The sequence below is a fragment of the Saccopteryx leptura genome, chromosome 3 (genome assembly GCF_036850995.1).
Source record: "Saccopteryx leptura isolate mSacLep1 chromosome 3, mSacLep1_pri_phased_curated, whole genome shotgun sequence".
Lineage (NCBI taxonomy): Eukaryota > Metazoa > Chordata > Mammalia > Chiroptera > Emballonuridae > Saccopteryx > Saccopteryx leptura.
The window spans coordinates 278,990,135-279,006,072 of record NC_089505.1 but is presented as its reverse complement, the minus strand read 5'-3'; the positions used below and the strand labels follow the sequence as shown (position 1 = coordinate 279,006,072).

At 39.0% G+C, this 15,938-nt stretch overlaps 1 protein-coding gene across 3 annotated transcripts in view; it reads left to right on the top strand.

The window, feature by feature from the left end:
- Positions 1–15,938, top strand: part of RMDN2 (regulator of microtubule dynamics 2) — a 59,521-nt gene that overhangs the window by 4,684 nt on the left and 38,899 nt on the right. For all 3 annotated transcript variants that reach the window (XM_066378485.1, XM_066378483.1, XM_066378484.1), the window contains exon 2: positions 926–1,393. In XM_066378485.1, coding sequence (XP_066234582.1) covers positions 942–1,393 — 452 coding nt within the window. In that variant the 5' untranslated portion in view covers positions 926–941. The remainder of the gene's footprint in view (positions 1–925; positions 1,394–15,938) is intronic.

Here is a 15,938-nt window from a genome sequence, read left to right as displayed (position 1 = left end):
TGCCGGGTGGATCCTGGTCGGGCGCATGCGGGAGTCTGTCTGACTGTCTCTCCCCGTTTCCAGCTTCAGAAAAAAAAAAAAAAGATTAGTTAAGATCCACAAATCAGCACACTAGTTAATTCATTACAAATAAAAGGTTCAGACACAGTTAAGCATAATTTGAATTCTTAAAATTTTTTTTCCAGAAAAATTTTTTTTTTTTTCTTTTTTTGTATTTTTCTGAAGCTGGAAACGGGGACAGTCAGACAGACTCCCGCATGCGCCCGGCACGCCCACCAGGGGTGAAGCTCTGCCCACCAGGGGGGGATGCTCTGCCCCTCCAGGGGGTTGCTCTGCCGCGACCAGAACCACTCTAGCGCCTGGGGCAGAGGCCAAGGAGCCATCCCCAGCGCCCGGGCCATCTTTGGTCCAATGGAGCCTTGGCTGCGGGAGGGGAAGAGAGAGACAGAGAGGAAGGAGGGGGGGGGGGTGGTGGAGAAGCAAATGGGCGCTTCTCCTATGTGCCCTGGCTGGGAATCGAACCCGGGTCCCCCGCACACCAGGCCGACGCTCTACCGCTGAGCCAACCGGCCAGGGCCTTTTCCAGAAATTTTAATGATGCTTTTACCTCTATCTATCACACCCTTTAAAGAGTTATAGTAAATAGTAAATAGCAGATCAGTCATGAGAATGCAAACTCTGAATTAAAGTTGATACTTTACAATGGACTTCAGTAATATCCTTAAAGTAAATATTTCTACTGGTTCACATACATTATTACAAAGGTAATATATTTTAGTTTATGATTTCTGATTTATCAAGTATTTTTTATATGTACATGTGATGATATAGATTTGGCTTTTCTTGATTGAAAAAGCTCTAATATTTTTGTGGTGAGCACAGAAAGAAACAACATTCACTTACGTTTATGCTTTTTTAATTTTAGAAACAAAATCCAAGAAATGTCTCATTCCACAACCAAAGAACTGATACTTGGCATCATGGTGGGAACTACTGGAATCAGCTTGTTTCTTCTGTGGTACCACAAGGTTCGTAAACCAGGGGCAGCCATGAATTTACCTAAATTTCTTTCTCTGGGTAATGCATTTGATTCGACGACTCTCCAAGATGAAATGCATAATGGCCAAGGAACAGCAGTGATCTTTCATGGAAGGCAACTGGAGATACTGGAGAAGTTAAACGAATTACTGACAAATATGGAAGAACTCAAAGAGGAAATCAGAGTTCTTAAAGAAACCATTCCAAAGCTGGAGGAATATGTACATGGTGAAGTTGGAGGAAAGAAAAATGCTCATAGGATTAGTCCTCAGCACAGAGCTAGGAAAAGAAGGCTTGCCACAGTTCAAAGTTCAGGAACAAGTAACAGTTCAGAGGAAGCAGAAAGTGAAGGAGGGTAAGTTTTCTTAAGATGTTTTCCATGTTGAGTTGATTATCGCATTATTGGTATTATTTAGGTACTTTTGTTATGCATTCCCAGTCATATACAGGGGTGGGCAAAGTAGGTTAATAATAAAAAATAATACAATAATTAATAAATGGATAATACAAGAACAAACTGTTTTGCATACTCACAACTGTAAACAACATTTTGTCCACCCCTATATTCTGCTACAAACAAGACATAAAAAAAAAAGTGATTATTTTAGCTTATATTACAATTAGAACCATATCTAATAAAGGTCAGGACTTAAGCTAGTGTGGACCACATTGACAAAAAGAATATAAGTAACTTACTAGTGCTAGGTGATATCATGGAGTATTGAAGAAGAAAGTACTTGTTTGCCAGAATTTGTAACCTATTTTCATGTGTGGTCACTGTGTGAGCCCTTGGATAAGAGTGGTCCAATAAGTGCAGTCCAATAGAACCTTGTGTGGTGATGGAAATGGTCTAAATCTGTGCTGCGCAGTGTAGCAGAGACTTGAGGTATAGCTGGTATAATGGAAGAGCTGATTTTTAAACTTAATTGTAATTAAATTTAAATGGCTATTTGAGACTAGTGGCTACTGCATTGAGCAGTGCAGACCTAAAAAGACTTGAAAATGTAATAGTGATTCAGTTTCATCTTTACATGGGGTAATCCACTAATTTTTTTTTTTTTTTTTTTACAGAGACAGAGAGAGTCAGAGAGAGGGATAGAGAGGGACAGACAGACAGGAACGGAGAGAGATGAGAAGCATCAATCATCAGTTTTTTGTTGCAACACCTTAGTTGTTCATTGATTGCTTTCTCATATGTGCCTTGACCGCGGGCCTTCAGCAGACCGAGTAACCCCTTGCTCGAGCCAGCAACCTTGGGTTTAAGCTGGTGAGCTTTTGCTCAAACCAGATGAACCTGCGCTCAAGCTGGCGACCTTGGGGTCTCAAACCTGGGTCCTTTGCATCCCAGTCCAATGCTCTATCCACTGCACCACCAGCTGGTCAGGCTAATTCACTGAATTCTAAAACCAAGAACATACATAAAATTCTCTGAGAGGAAAAACAGATGATTTATGAATAAAGAAATTGTGCCTAACTAATGTTTTTGAGGAGTAAAATAGGCAAGTAAGTAAAGAAGCACTAGTGATATGACGTAGCCTGCAATCCTTTTAATGCAGGGACCCCATGTTGTATTCTTTACAGCTAATGTTGCTGGAACACATCTCTACTTGTTGAACAAAAAATATACTTTTTTGTTTCTGCTGTTTTTAAAACTACTTGCAATTTGTTACTGGATCAGTTTGAATCCTTGACCATGTACTGTTCCTTTGTATTTACTAGACTGCATTTAGTAACCACTATCTACTGAATTAATTAACCTTTCTTTCAAAAGGAACTAAGAATGGATAGGAAAATTCTAGAGATAACCTATTAAATTGTTTGGTAGTCCCCAAGAAGTACTTTTTCCTTTCAAGTCACATAAGGATAACCATGCATTTGGAGTAGCAAACTGCCAACAATGAACCTATGTGGATAGAGTTTAATATTGTCATGAAAAAGAAAGTTAACCTGGTGCAAATTTAGCAATTGACACTGTTGTTACTTTATATATTTGGGTATATCTGGAAGGCTGTTTGTACAAATAACTATAATTTAATGTAATAGATTGAATAATTTACATTCACTACACTCAGATGGCTAAAGATATAAAGGTACATTACTCTATAAGTGAATTTAGCTCACTAGCTCTGTTTTAGATAATGTGGGAAAACTTGAATTTGTCAATCCAAATTAACTTGGTTAATTCTGGTTTAGAGCTAGTCTTTTTGTGATAGACTCAGTCTCATTCAGTGTGTGTCCCCCCCACCCCCCATCTAGTTTTCTTAAGGACTTATCATCATGGCACCAAAAGAAGGGATATTCAGTTTTGATATCATTTGTTGTCCTTCCTGGACCCCAGCTCACGAAGGAGGCTTCTGTGAGGCATCTAAAAGGCCCTTTTAACTATTACTTTGAGGGGTCATTACCTAGATGTTCTTGAATAGAACTACTCAATGTGGTCTGTGGACCAGCAGCATGAACATCCCATCTAGTCTGGGAGGTTAATAGAAATTCACCTTCTCAAGATTCACCCCAGACCTAATAAATCAAACCTCTGGGAGTAGTGCCCAAGAATCTGCATTTTAACATGCTGGTGACTCAGAAGTACCCTAAAGTTTGAACAGCTTTGTTCTATAAGATTTCTAAACTTCCACTGAGATATCATGATTAAATTGTAGTTTTAATTAGTGGCAGTTATGGTTATAAGTGAACAAAATGTTCGTGGGGCATACATAGTAAGATATACCATGATGGAGTACTGGTCTTGGTGGGAACGGAGTGGCTGAGGTACAAAAGAAGGCTTAGGGGACTGCTGGATGTGACGAAGGCAGAATGTTCCTGGGGTCGTGACACTGATAGAATAAGAGTCAGGAATGGATTGAAGGAGCAGTTTTAGATGCATGCCATTGTGAGGGGTTAATGATTTTTTTAGGGATAGACCTAACTATAGTTTTCCTAAAAATAAGCAATGAGGGGCAATTTTAGGACTAGAGATTTAGGCGAGTACTCTATCCAGAACTATATTAAATAACTTCATATAACCCATGGAGTATATGATTTCCTTTCAAATGTCTAGGCAGATTTGGATCTTCTTCCCCATCTTCCAAACACATACGCCCAAACACTTTTTTTAAAAATTCATAATTATAGATTTCCTTCAGTGGGGCAGGAGTGCAAAGATCTGACCTCATTTATTACCTCCTTTGGACAGAAATATTTTTCAGCATTAAGATCTAGTCATAAATTCATTATTTCCTTCAGAGTAGCTTAGTGGGCCAGTTCTGCTTCTAGAGGCCCTAGGTAGGACTGTTAAACAGCAAACTGGTCCAATTTTGGAAAGACAAGTTTCTTACAGAAACTTTCTATGTATTACATACTCCATTGTTTTAATATGCAAAAGATGTGTTTTTGGAAAAAGTACTCGTGGATCTTAATGTGACTTCAGAAAAGAGACAACCATCTCACAACACAGGAGGAAAAGAGAATAGATTGCTATAGTGAGAGCCGTGCTCCTTGGACTTCTTATTCTCTTACACATCTTGCTGGGCATTCCAAGAATGTAATGCCCTAAGCACTCTTGCTTTTTGATTTTTTTAAAAATTGAGACTTTTTTTTTTTTTAGCGAGAGAGAGACTGAGAGACAAAAGTAAAAGAGACAGACAGACAAACAGGAAGGGAGAGAGATGAGAAGCATCAACTCGTAGTTTCATCACTTTTAGTTGTTCATTGATTGCTTCTTGTACGTGCCTTGACCAGGGGGCTGTAGCCAAGCCAGTGACTCCTTGCTCAAGCCAGCAACCTTGGACTCAGGCCAGCACCCTTTGAGCTCAAGCCAGCAACTATGGGATCATCTCTATGATCACACGCTCAAGCCAGTGACCCCATGCTCAAGTTGGTGAGCCTGTGCGTAAGCCAGTGACCTCGGGGTGTATAACCTATGGCTTCCCTGTTCAACGCTGTATCCACTGTGCTACCACTAGTCAGGCTAGAGACTTTACATTTTTAGAGAATTTTTAGGTTCACAGAAAACTTGAGGGGAAGGTACAGAGATTTTTCCATCTAATCCCTAACCCCACACATGCATAGCCTCCTTATTATCCAGTACCAGAGTGGTACATTTGGTACAGTTAATGAAACTACATCGACATAGCATAGTCATTTAAAGCTATAGTTTACATTATGTTCCACTCTCGGTTTGTACATTCTGTGGATTTGGGCAAATATTTAATGACGTGAATCCATCATCATGGAATCGTACTGAGTATTTTCACTGCTTTAGAAGTCCTCTGTGCTCTGCCTGTTCATCCCTCCACGCCCCCACCCCTGGCAATCACTGATCTTTTTGCTATCTCTATAGCTTCACCTTTTTAAGAATGTCATTTATTTGGAACCCTACAATGTGTAGCCTTTTCAGATTGACTTTCTTTACTTCATAATATGCATTTAAGTTTCCTCCATATATTTTTATGGCTTAACAGTTCATTTCTTTTTAGCACTGAATAATATTCCATTGTCTGGATGTACCACAAATTATTGATCCATTCACCTACTGAAGGGCATCATGGCTGTCTCTGAGTGTTGGCAATTATGAGACAGCTGCTAGAAGCACTCATGTGCAGATTTTTTTTTTTTTTTGGATTTTTCTGAAATTGGAAACGGGGAGGCAGTCAGACAGACTCCAGCATGCACCTGACCGGGATCCACCCAGCATGCCCACCAGGGGGCAATGCTCTGCCCATCTGGGGCGTTGCTCTGTTGTAGCCAGAGCCATTCTAGCGCCTGAGGCAAAGGTCACGGAGCCATCTCCAGCACCCGGGCCAACTTTGCTCCAATGGAGCCTTGGCTGCGAGAGGGGAAGAGAGAGACAAAGAGGAAGGAGATGGGGAGGGGTGGAGAAGCAGATGGACGCTTCTCCTGTGTGCCCTGGCCAGGAATCGAATCCGGGACTCCTGCACACCAGGCCGATGCTCTACCACTGAGCCAACCGGCCAAGGCATGGGCAGATTTTTGAGTGGATATAAGTTTTTGTTTCATTTGGGTAAATTCCAAGGAACATGATTACTGGATTGTATGGTAAGAGTATGCTTACTTTGTAAGAAACCTCTAAACCAGGGGTCCCCAAACTACGGCCCATGGGCCGCATGCGGCCCCCTGAGGCCATTTATCTGGCCCCAGCCGCACTTCCGGAAGGGGCACCTCTTTCATTGGTGGTCAGTGAGAGGAGCATAGTTCCCATTGAAATACTGGTCAGTTTGTTGATTTAAATTTACTTGTTCTTAATTTTAAATATTGTATTTGTTCCCGTTTTGTTTTGTTTTTTTAACTTTAAAATAAGATATGTGCAGTGTGCATAGGGATTTGTTCATAGTTTTTTTTATAGTCCGGCCCTCCAATGGTCTGAGGGACAGTGAACTGGCCCCCTGTGTAAAAAGTTTGGGGACCCCTGCTCTAAACTGTCTTCCAAGGTGACTGTCTTCACTTCCAACAATGAATTGTAGCTGCTGTTGTTCCAAATCCTCACCACCATTTCTATGTTGTCAGAGTTCTGAATTTTCACCATCTTATAGGTGGGTAGTGGTATCTCATTGTTGTTTTAATTTGCATTTCTTTGATGACATACGATACAATGTGGAGCATCTTTTCGTATACTTATCTGCCATCTGTATATCTTCTTTGATGAGGTGTCTGGTAAGGTCTTTGGCTCATTTTAATTTTTTTAACTAAAAATTTTTTTTCTTTGCTCCATTTTTAAATTGGGTTGTTCATTTTCTTATTATTGAGCTTTAAGAGTTTTCATATATTTTAGATAACAGTCCTTTTTTGGGTATGTATTGATATCTTGCAAATATTTTCTCCCAGTCTGTGACTTTTCATTCTCTTAACATTGTCTTTTGCAGAGCAGAAGCTTATCAATTATTTCTTTCATAAATCATGCCTTTAGTGTTACATCTAAAAAGACATTGCCATACCCAAATTTATCTAGGTTTTCTCCAATGTTATCTTCTAGCAGTTTTATGGTTTTTTACTTTATACTTATGTCTGTGATCCATTTTGAGTTAATTTTTGTGAAGGGTATTAGGTCTACATGACCATCCTTTGTCCCAGCCATTTTGCAGGGTGAGAAACCTTGATGAATAAGGGAATGTTTTTCTCGAGGACCAACAGCAGGTTTAGCAGATTTACTTACTGCGTGCTATAAAAGTGGTGGATTCCCTAAGCTCATTGTTCCTTTCTTTATAACACAGCTCACTGCAAATGTGAGTTTTTGGCATTGCCTTGTGGGACTGAGGCTTAAGGAGAACCGACACAAATATGCTGGTGCTCACACTGATTGGTTTGCTGTGAGTAATCAAGTCCTCTGTCTCTGACCCAAGAATATTGTATCTTCAGCATCCATGAGCAATAACATATTAACTTATTAACTTGTATGTAGGGTAAAATCAAATTATAAACCAACAATTGTATGGTGAGAATTAGTGAGCCCTAGGCATCTGGAGAGGAATTTGTTCAAGGATTTCCCAAGGAAGTCTTTAGGAACAGAACAGAAATAGGAGGCAGTAGTAGGGTATTCAGGATATTGAGAAGTAAAAAGAAATATATTTGAGGGTGTTTTATGTCATAAGTGTCTATACACATACACCTATTATGTGAACAGTGCTTTAAGTTGGTTTGGAAAAGGAGAAGATAATATATATTTTTTTCAATAATTCTGTTAACCTTGCCTTTAAATGGGTATAAGTTGTTTCAAGAGGATATAAACAGTGGCTCAGCTCATCTTCATAGTCTGTGCATGTGGCCCACACAATAAGATGGGATACTTTACTACTAAGGTACATGAAGCTGTTTTATTCAGGGAACAATAATTGCTCTTTAGGCTTTTTACCTTCTCAATATATCTTCATGTCAAATTGTGTAACAGTCACTTTTCCATATTACTGGAGGATGTAAAAACCTGGGGTAAAATGTGTTCAAGTGAAAGAATGAGTTAGTAGCCCAGGGGTTTGGAGGGCAGCTAGTGAGAGAGACAGTCCCAAGTAAAGGACTGTGCGGATATCATATATGTTATGGCCTTCATTTTGCTGTTTTCTCATCTTTTGATTTGCTGGCTAACTCCTTAAACATAAAGTTAGAATACACATTCCATGATTATGTGAATTGGAACTTTTCAGAAAGGTGAACCACAGTACAATTTTATTCTAAACTGACGTCATTAGATTCTAGAGTCTGCTGTCATCACATCCTCTGTTGTTGCCATGTGAATTCCACATGGAGCTTAAACATTCAGTCTTCTGACCTGTTCCACCTGCACAGGGCATTTATGGCTTAAAGACAATGGCTTAGAAAGGAAGGGAGAGATTTATTTTTGATTAAATTTAATATGGGAAAATGCTTAAGGTAAGCCTTTAAAAAGAAAACCCATATGTTTCTCCATACGTTTCATGTACTAAAGAACATCAATATATTCATAAACTAAGCTTTAATGCTTCCTTTAGTTTCCCACAATAACTGAATATCTGAATATTTATCTGAAATATTCTTCAGAGAGATTCTGTTTTATAGATAGTTAATATTTTAAAATGCATGAGTCAACAGGGTATAAATTTATTCTACTTAACTCCTTTAAGTAGAGTAGTTTAATAGTCTCAAACAGATATTATAGCTTACCATTTTTAAAACAGAAAGTTCTGCCGTTTCCTTCAGGGGATCCGTTAGTTCTGATGCCCTCTCATGGGTTCCTCTGATCTTTCTTTCTGCCTGCTTCTCTGAATCAACTTTCTTCCCAAAGTTTAATAAACTGGGAAGATATATGTAGGTAATTAGAGATAATCTTTTCAATGTAGACATTCTTTTGGGTACCTCTGTGTGACCATCCATTTAAGCTGCCATAATTTGCTTATTCTCTATTGTTTCTATATTGATAAGGTAGAGATTATTCTTCAGGTACCTTGACAGCTTTCCACCTCTGCTCCCTATTTTTTTCTTCATTTGGCACTTTTCTCACTCTAGCTGCTGCAAAGAAGACCAGAGCTTCCAAAAATATTGGTCTACAAAGCAAGTTCCTTCAGACACCCTGCACGATGGAGCCTCTTCTGTTACTCGTTCAGCTAAATGTCTTGATTTTAAAACAAGCCATCCTACTTACAGAGTCAGTTTGTCTAGAAGTAGAAATTTATCTTCTCCATCCGATAAACCTACTCACCAGTCTTTCTCTGGAAAAAGACATTCTCTTTCGGTTAAGTTACAGAAAAGCAATGCTTCCCTTCACCGAGAACAAAGTAGAGCTAACTTTGATTCTCAAGAAAAAAGCAGCTTCATTGATTTAAAATCTTCCTCGGAACATTTTGGTTTTAGGTCCCGAACACTTTTCTCTGACCCAAAACTAAGTATAATTTCCTGTTATGAAAGTGCTGTGTTTTTTGATCTTCCACCAAGTAGTGAGAGCATATTTAATCCATGTGAAATTGAAATGCTTCCTAAAAACTCAAGAATTGTTGATGCCAAAAAATATGAAAGCTCTTCTCCTGACTATAATATTAAACATTTTATGGATTATCAAACAAAAGTGAATTTCTCAGTCAGTCAGGACTCCTATCAGCAAAGCACAGCAACCTTCCTGTCTCTTCCAACTCTCATTTCCTACTCTCAACAAAATGAACCTGCCACTGACAATCAAGAAAGAAGCCAATTAAGGAAAGATTCTCTTTGTTCTGATTCTCATAGCTTCAGAACACATCTTTCTCCAGCTGCGATTCAACGGTGTTCCTCTCCAGGTCTATCTTCTGTTTCCCGTACTGTTGGAGTTTCTTCGTTTTATAAACGTAGGAGCTTTACCCCATTTCAAAATGAAGTTATCACAGATGCCTTTGAGGATGAAAATATTGCTAACTCGACTCAAGATGAAGACAAATCTTCACCTATTGAAATTCCTAAAATAAGGTCATCTCAGATTTTACCCTCTCTTAGAAGGGCAGCTCAAATCAGAAGTTCTCCTACCAGGCACATGCTGTAGTCTGTAGAAATCACTGCTTGGTTCTCATAGAAGTCTTCTCTCTTACTAAGCTTCATTGCATTTTCTGAAAAGAATTTCTATGTTACCATCTAAATTTAATTTTAATTTGTGTTTTTTGAAAGATAGTTCATTAACTTTATTAGAATATGGAAGTCAAAGATTATTCATGTGTTTCAGACTTTTAACACATTTGATGCTTATAGATTGAGTAGTCCCAAATTTCTGAGTGACTTGTACCACATCTGTGATCTGAAAATAACATCAAGCTTTGATATACAGTTCTTTTTTTTTTTTTTTTGTATTTTTCTGAAGTTGGAAACGGGGAGGCAGTCAGACTCCCGCATGCACCCGACCGGGATCCACCCGGCATGCCCACCAGGGGGCGATGCTTTGCCCCTCTGGGGCGTTGCTCTGTTGCAACCAGAGCCATTCTAGCACCTGAGGCAGAGGCCACGGAGCCACCCTCAGCGCCTGGGCCAACCCCGCTCCAATGGAGCCCCGGCTGCGGGAGGGGAAGAGAGAGACAGAGAGGAAGGAGAGGGGGATGGGTGGAGAAGCAGATGTGCACCTCTCCTGTGTGCCCCGGCCGGGCATTGAACCTGGGACCCCTACACGCCAGGCTGATGCTCCACCATTGAGCCAACCGGCCAGGGCCGATATATAGTTCTTTTAACTGTATTACATTCTTTGAGAGTTTAACATATTTTATTGTAGTCTGATAGTATTCCTATATAATCTACAAGGTGGGGCAAAAGTAGATTTACAGTTGTTTGTATGAAAAATAATACATTAATTAATGAATAAAAATATAAGAATTAACTGTTTTGCATATTCACAACTATAAACCTACTTTTGCCACACCCTGTATATTTCTATATTTATCAATTTAGAAATTTTCATTTATGTAAGCCTTGATAATGATATTTCTCCTGCCACACATCCCATCAACAAATGATGTTTTTGTTAATATAAGGAACAAATCATAAGTAAAAACATATTGTAATGGAAATGTATAGATTATATTGAAACCAGATATTTTAACTAAACACTTTTATTACACATTTATGTGTGCACATGTCTGGGAATCCAGGGAACTCTGAAATCAGAGATAGAAGTGTATATATATGTTATTTTTATTTTTTAAAGTTAGCATTTTTTAGATATTTTCCAAATTTTTTATTTAAATTTTTTAAAATACATTTTTATTTTAAATATTATCACTAAATTATTTATTTTTGAGTGAATATTTTTCAAGTTTTTTTCCCATTATATTATACAAAGTTTATAAATATATTTATCAGAATAACAAATGGATGGACAATATATATAACCAATTAAAAATATTTAAGTTAGAATATAATTAGTCTTTTTAGAGAAAAGAAATTTGCATTATTTTTTATTACTTTTCATAATATAATATCCCCTAAATTTGTCACTGGGCTGTTATTTTTGTTTTTTACTTTTTCTCCCCAGCATTATTTGTTGAAGAGATTGTTTTGTTTTTCACTGAATAATCTTGTCAAAAATCATTTGACCCTATATGTGAACGTTTTTTGGGCTCTCTGTTCTATTCCACTGATGTATATGTTTGACTTCATGCGAATACACACTGTTTTGGTTACTTTAGCTTCATAATAAGTTTTTAAATCAAAAATTGTTCCCTGACCTGTGGTGGTGCAATGGATTAAGCATCGACCTGGAATGCTGAGGTCACTGGTTCGAATCCCTGGGCTTGCCTGATCAAAGCACATATGAGAAGCAACTATGAGCTGATGCTTTCCGTTCCTCCCCTCCTTCTGTAACAGCCCTCTGGCTGTTATAGAATAGTCATGGCAATGTAAAGTACAGCATAGGGAATATAGTCAATAATAGTTTAATAACTATGTATGATGTCAGATGGACACAGAGTTATCAGAATGACCACTTAGTAGGTTATATAATGTCTAATCACTGGGTTATTCACCTGAAACTAATATAATATTGTATGTCAACTATAATTGAAAAATAAAAAATGATAATAAAAATATTGGGAGGTGGCCTGACCTGTGGTGGTGCAGTGGATAAAGCGTCAACCTGGAATGCTGAGGTTGCTGGGTTGAAACCCTGGGCTTGCCTGATTAAGGCACATATGGGAGTTGATGCTTCCTGCTCCTTCCCTCCCCCCTTCTCTCTCTCTCTCTGTCTCCTATAAAATGAATAAATAAAAAAAATAATTTAAAAAACTATTGGGAGGTAAAAAAATGTATTTTATAAAATTGTGTTATCTAGATAGATATAGAAGCACAGTTGATTTTCAGAAACGTATAAATGTCAGTTTATTTATTTACTTGTAAATTTTGTTAGTTTTTTTTTTATTCCACTGAGTAGTTTTCAAATAGTAACAGTTCTGTTTCTTCTTCCCAAATTCTTATAATTTTTATTTGTATTTCTTTTACTATTGTGCTAACAAGGCCTGCAGTACAGTGTTGAATAGAAGCAGCAATATTGTACATCCCTCTCTTTTTCTGATTTTAAGCAGAATGCTTCTAATGTTGCATCATTTAATGCAGTGGTAGTCAACCTGGTCCCTACCACCCACTAGTGGGTGTTCCAGCTTTCATGGTGGGTGGTAGTGGAGCAACCAAAGTATAAATAAAAAGATAGATTTAACTATAGTAAGTTGTTTTATAAAGATTTATTCTGCCAAACTTAGCGAAAATCCAACATAAAGTACTTGGTAAGTAATTGTTATTATATGCTTTAACTTGCTGTAACTCTGCTTTATAAATTTTATAAAGTTAAGTTACTTCTCTACTTTATAAATCACCATTACTGTGGAACCGGTGGGTGGTTAGAAAATTTTACTACTAACAGATACAAAAGTGGGCGGTAGGTATAAAAAGGTTGACTACCCCTGATTTAATGTGCAATGTGTTGTACTTTTTGGTATATAACTTTTATCAGGTTGAGAAATCCCCTTCTAGTTATTGTTTTAGAGGTTGATATTTCTATTTCTTTTGACCTGAAATGGTGTTGAATTTATTTAAAAAAATTACTCTTGGTAACCACTGAAATGATCATATAGTTCTTATTTTTGTCTGTTGTGACAGAGACATTTTTTCTTTCATTTTTCTGAAGCTGGAAACAGGGAGAGACAGTCAGACAGACTCCCGCATGCGCCCAACCGGGATCCACCCGGCACGCCCACCAGGGGCGAAGCTCTGCCCACCAGGGGGCGATGCTCTGCCCATCCTGGGCGTCGCCATGTTGCGACCAGAGCCACTCTAGCGCCTGAGGCAGAGGCCACAGAGCCATCCCCAGCGCCCGGGCCATCTTTGCTCCAATGGAGCCTTGGCTGCGGGAGGGGAAGAGAGAGACAGAGAGGAAGGAGAAGGGGAGGGGTGGAGAAGCAGATGGGCGCTTCTCCTGTGTGCCCTGGCCGGGAATCGAACCCGGGTCCTCCGCACACTAGGCCGACGCTCTACCGCTGAGCCAACCGGCCAGGGCGTGACAGAGACATTTTTAAGTGTTAAACTGTGCTTATAATTCCTGGGTCAAATTTTCATGTTCATTGCAGTTTTTTGATTATTTTTGAGGATTTTTGCATCAATATTTATGTATGAAATTGGCCTGTGATTTTCATTTCTTTATTCTTCTTTCATTTTGGTAACAGTTTTTATAAATTGAGCTGAGGGGTTTTACCTCTTTTTTAATTCCTCAGAAGTTGAGTAAATCTAATTCTTTAGACATTTGGTAGAATTGACTATTAAGCTACTATATTCCCTCTCTCTCTCTCTCAGAATACTTATATAAACTTTGATTTCATTTATTTAATGGCTGTAAGAATATTAAAGTCTTGAGCTTTTTCTTATAAAATAATGTCTTTATTGAGATAGTATTCATATACCATAAAATTCAACCTTTTAAAGGATTTTAGTTTCTTCACAAATTGTACAGCCATCACTCCAAATTTCCAGTCACTTTCATCACCTCAAAAAAAGCTTATGTCCTATACCCCTGTATCATGCAACAGTACTTTATTTCTTCATAATACCAAATAATATTCCACTGCTTATTTGTTTTGTTTACCCACTCATCAGTTTATAGGCATTTGGGGTTTTTTTCTCATTTTTTGGCAATTATGAATAATGTTTTGATGAGCATTCCTATGGACATATGGTTTCAATTCTCTTGGCTATGTACTTAGGAATAAAATTGATGGGTATTATGGTAACTATATTTAACATTTTGAGGAACTGCCAAATTACACTATTTTATGATCCCATCAGCAATGTAGGAAGGTTCCAATTTTTCCACATACATATCAACACATTTTATTGTCACTTTTGCTTTATCCATCCTAGACTGTGTGGAGTGATATTTCATTGTGATTTTGATTTACATTTCCCTAATGACTAATGATCTTGAGCACCATTTCTTGTTTTCATTGGCCGTTATCTTCTTTTGGAGAAATATCTACACAAGTTCTTTTTTTGTTTTTAAATCGAGTTATTTGTTTTGTTGATTATAAGAGTTTTTTATATATTCCATATATAAGTTCCTTTGCAGATATATGATTTATAAGTACAATAAATCTCCCTTATCCACAATATGTATGTTCTGAAACCCTCAGTAGATGCCTGTAACTGTGGATAGTACCAAACCCTATATATACTATATTTTCCCTATACCAAATAACAAGTATATAGATCAGGGGCCCCCAAACTTTTTACACAGGGGGCCAGTTCACTGTCCCTCAGACCGTTGGAGGGCCAGACTTAAAAAAAACTATGAACAGGCCCTGACCGGTTGGCTCAGCGGTAGAGCGTCGGCCTGGCGTGCAGGGGACCCGGGTTCGATTCCCGGCCAGGGCACATAGGAGAAGCGCCCATTTGCTTCTCCCCCCCCCCCCTTCCTCTCTGTCTCTCTCTTCCCCTCCCGCAGCCAAGGCTCCATTGGAGCAAAGATGGCCCGGGCGCTGGGGATGGCTCCTTGGCCTCTGCCCCAGGCGCCAGAGTGGCTCTGGTCACGGCAGAGCGACGCCCCGGAGGGGCAGAGCATCGCCCCCAGTGGGCAGAGCTTCGCCCCTGGTGGGCGTTCCGGGTGGATCCTTATTGGGCGTATGCGGGAGTCTGTCTGACTGTCTCTCCCCATTTCCAGCTTCAGAAAAATACAAAAAAAAAACCCCAAAAAACAAAAAAAAAACTATGAACAAATCCCTATGCACATTGCACATATCTTATTTTAAAGTAAAAAAACAAAATGGGTACAAATATAATATTTAAAATAAAGAACAAGTAAATTTAAATCAACAAACTGACCAGTATTTCAATGGGAACTATGGGCCTGCTTTTGGCTAATGAGATGGTCAATGTGCCCCTCTCACTGACCACCAGTGAAAGAGGTGCCCCTTCCGGAAGTGCAGCAAGGGCCAGATAAATGGCCTCAGGGGGCCACATGCGGCCAGCAGGCCATAGTTTGGGGACCCCTGATATAGATGAATGAATTGTCACAAACTGAATGTAGGTGTGAAGGCAGCACCAAAATTTAGAAACAATTATTTAGAATGTTATGTTAAAAATTTCCTATTCTGATTAGTGGATTTAATTTTTTTGCATTTTTGAAATTATCTTTTGTTTTATTTTAATTTAGTCAATTGATTAATCATTTATAATTAATAAGCTGTTACAGTCACTGCTTTTGTATGTTAAGAAAAGTTTTGCGGCCCTGGCCGGTTGGCTCAGTGGTAGAGCGTCGGCCTGGCGTGTGGGGGACCCGGGTTCGATTCCCGGCCAGGGCACACCGGAGAAGCGCCCATCTGCTTCTCCACCCCTCCCCTTCTCCTTCCTCTCTGTCTCTCTCTTCCCCTCCCGCAGCCAAGGCTCCATTGGAGCAAAGATGGCCCGGGCGCTGGGGATGGCTCCTTAGCCTC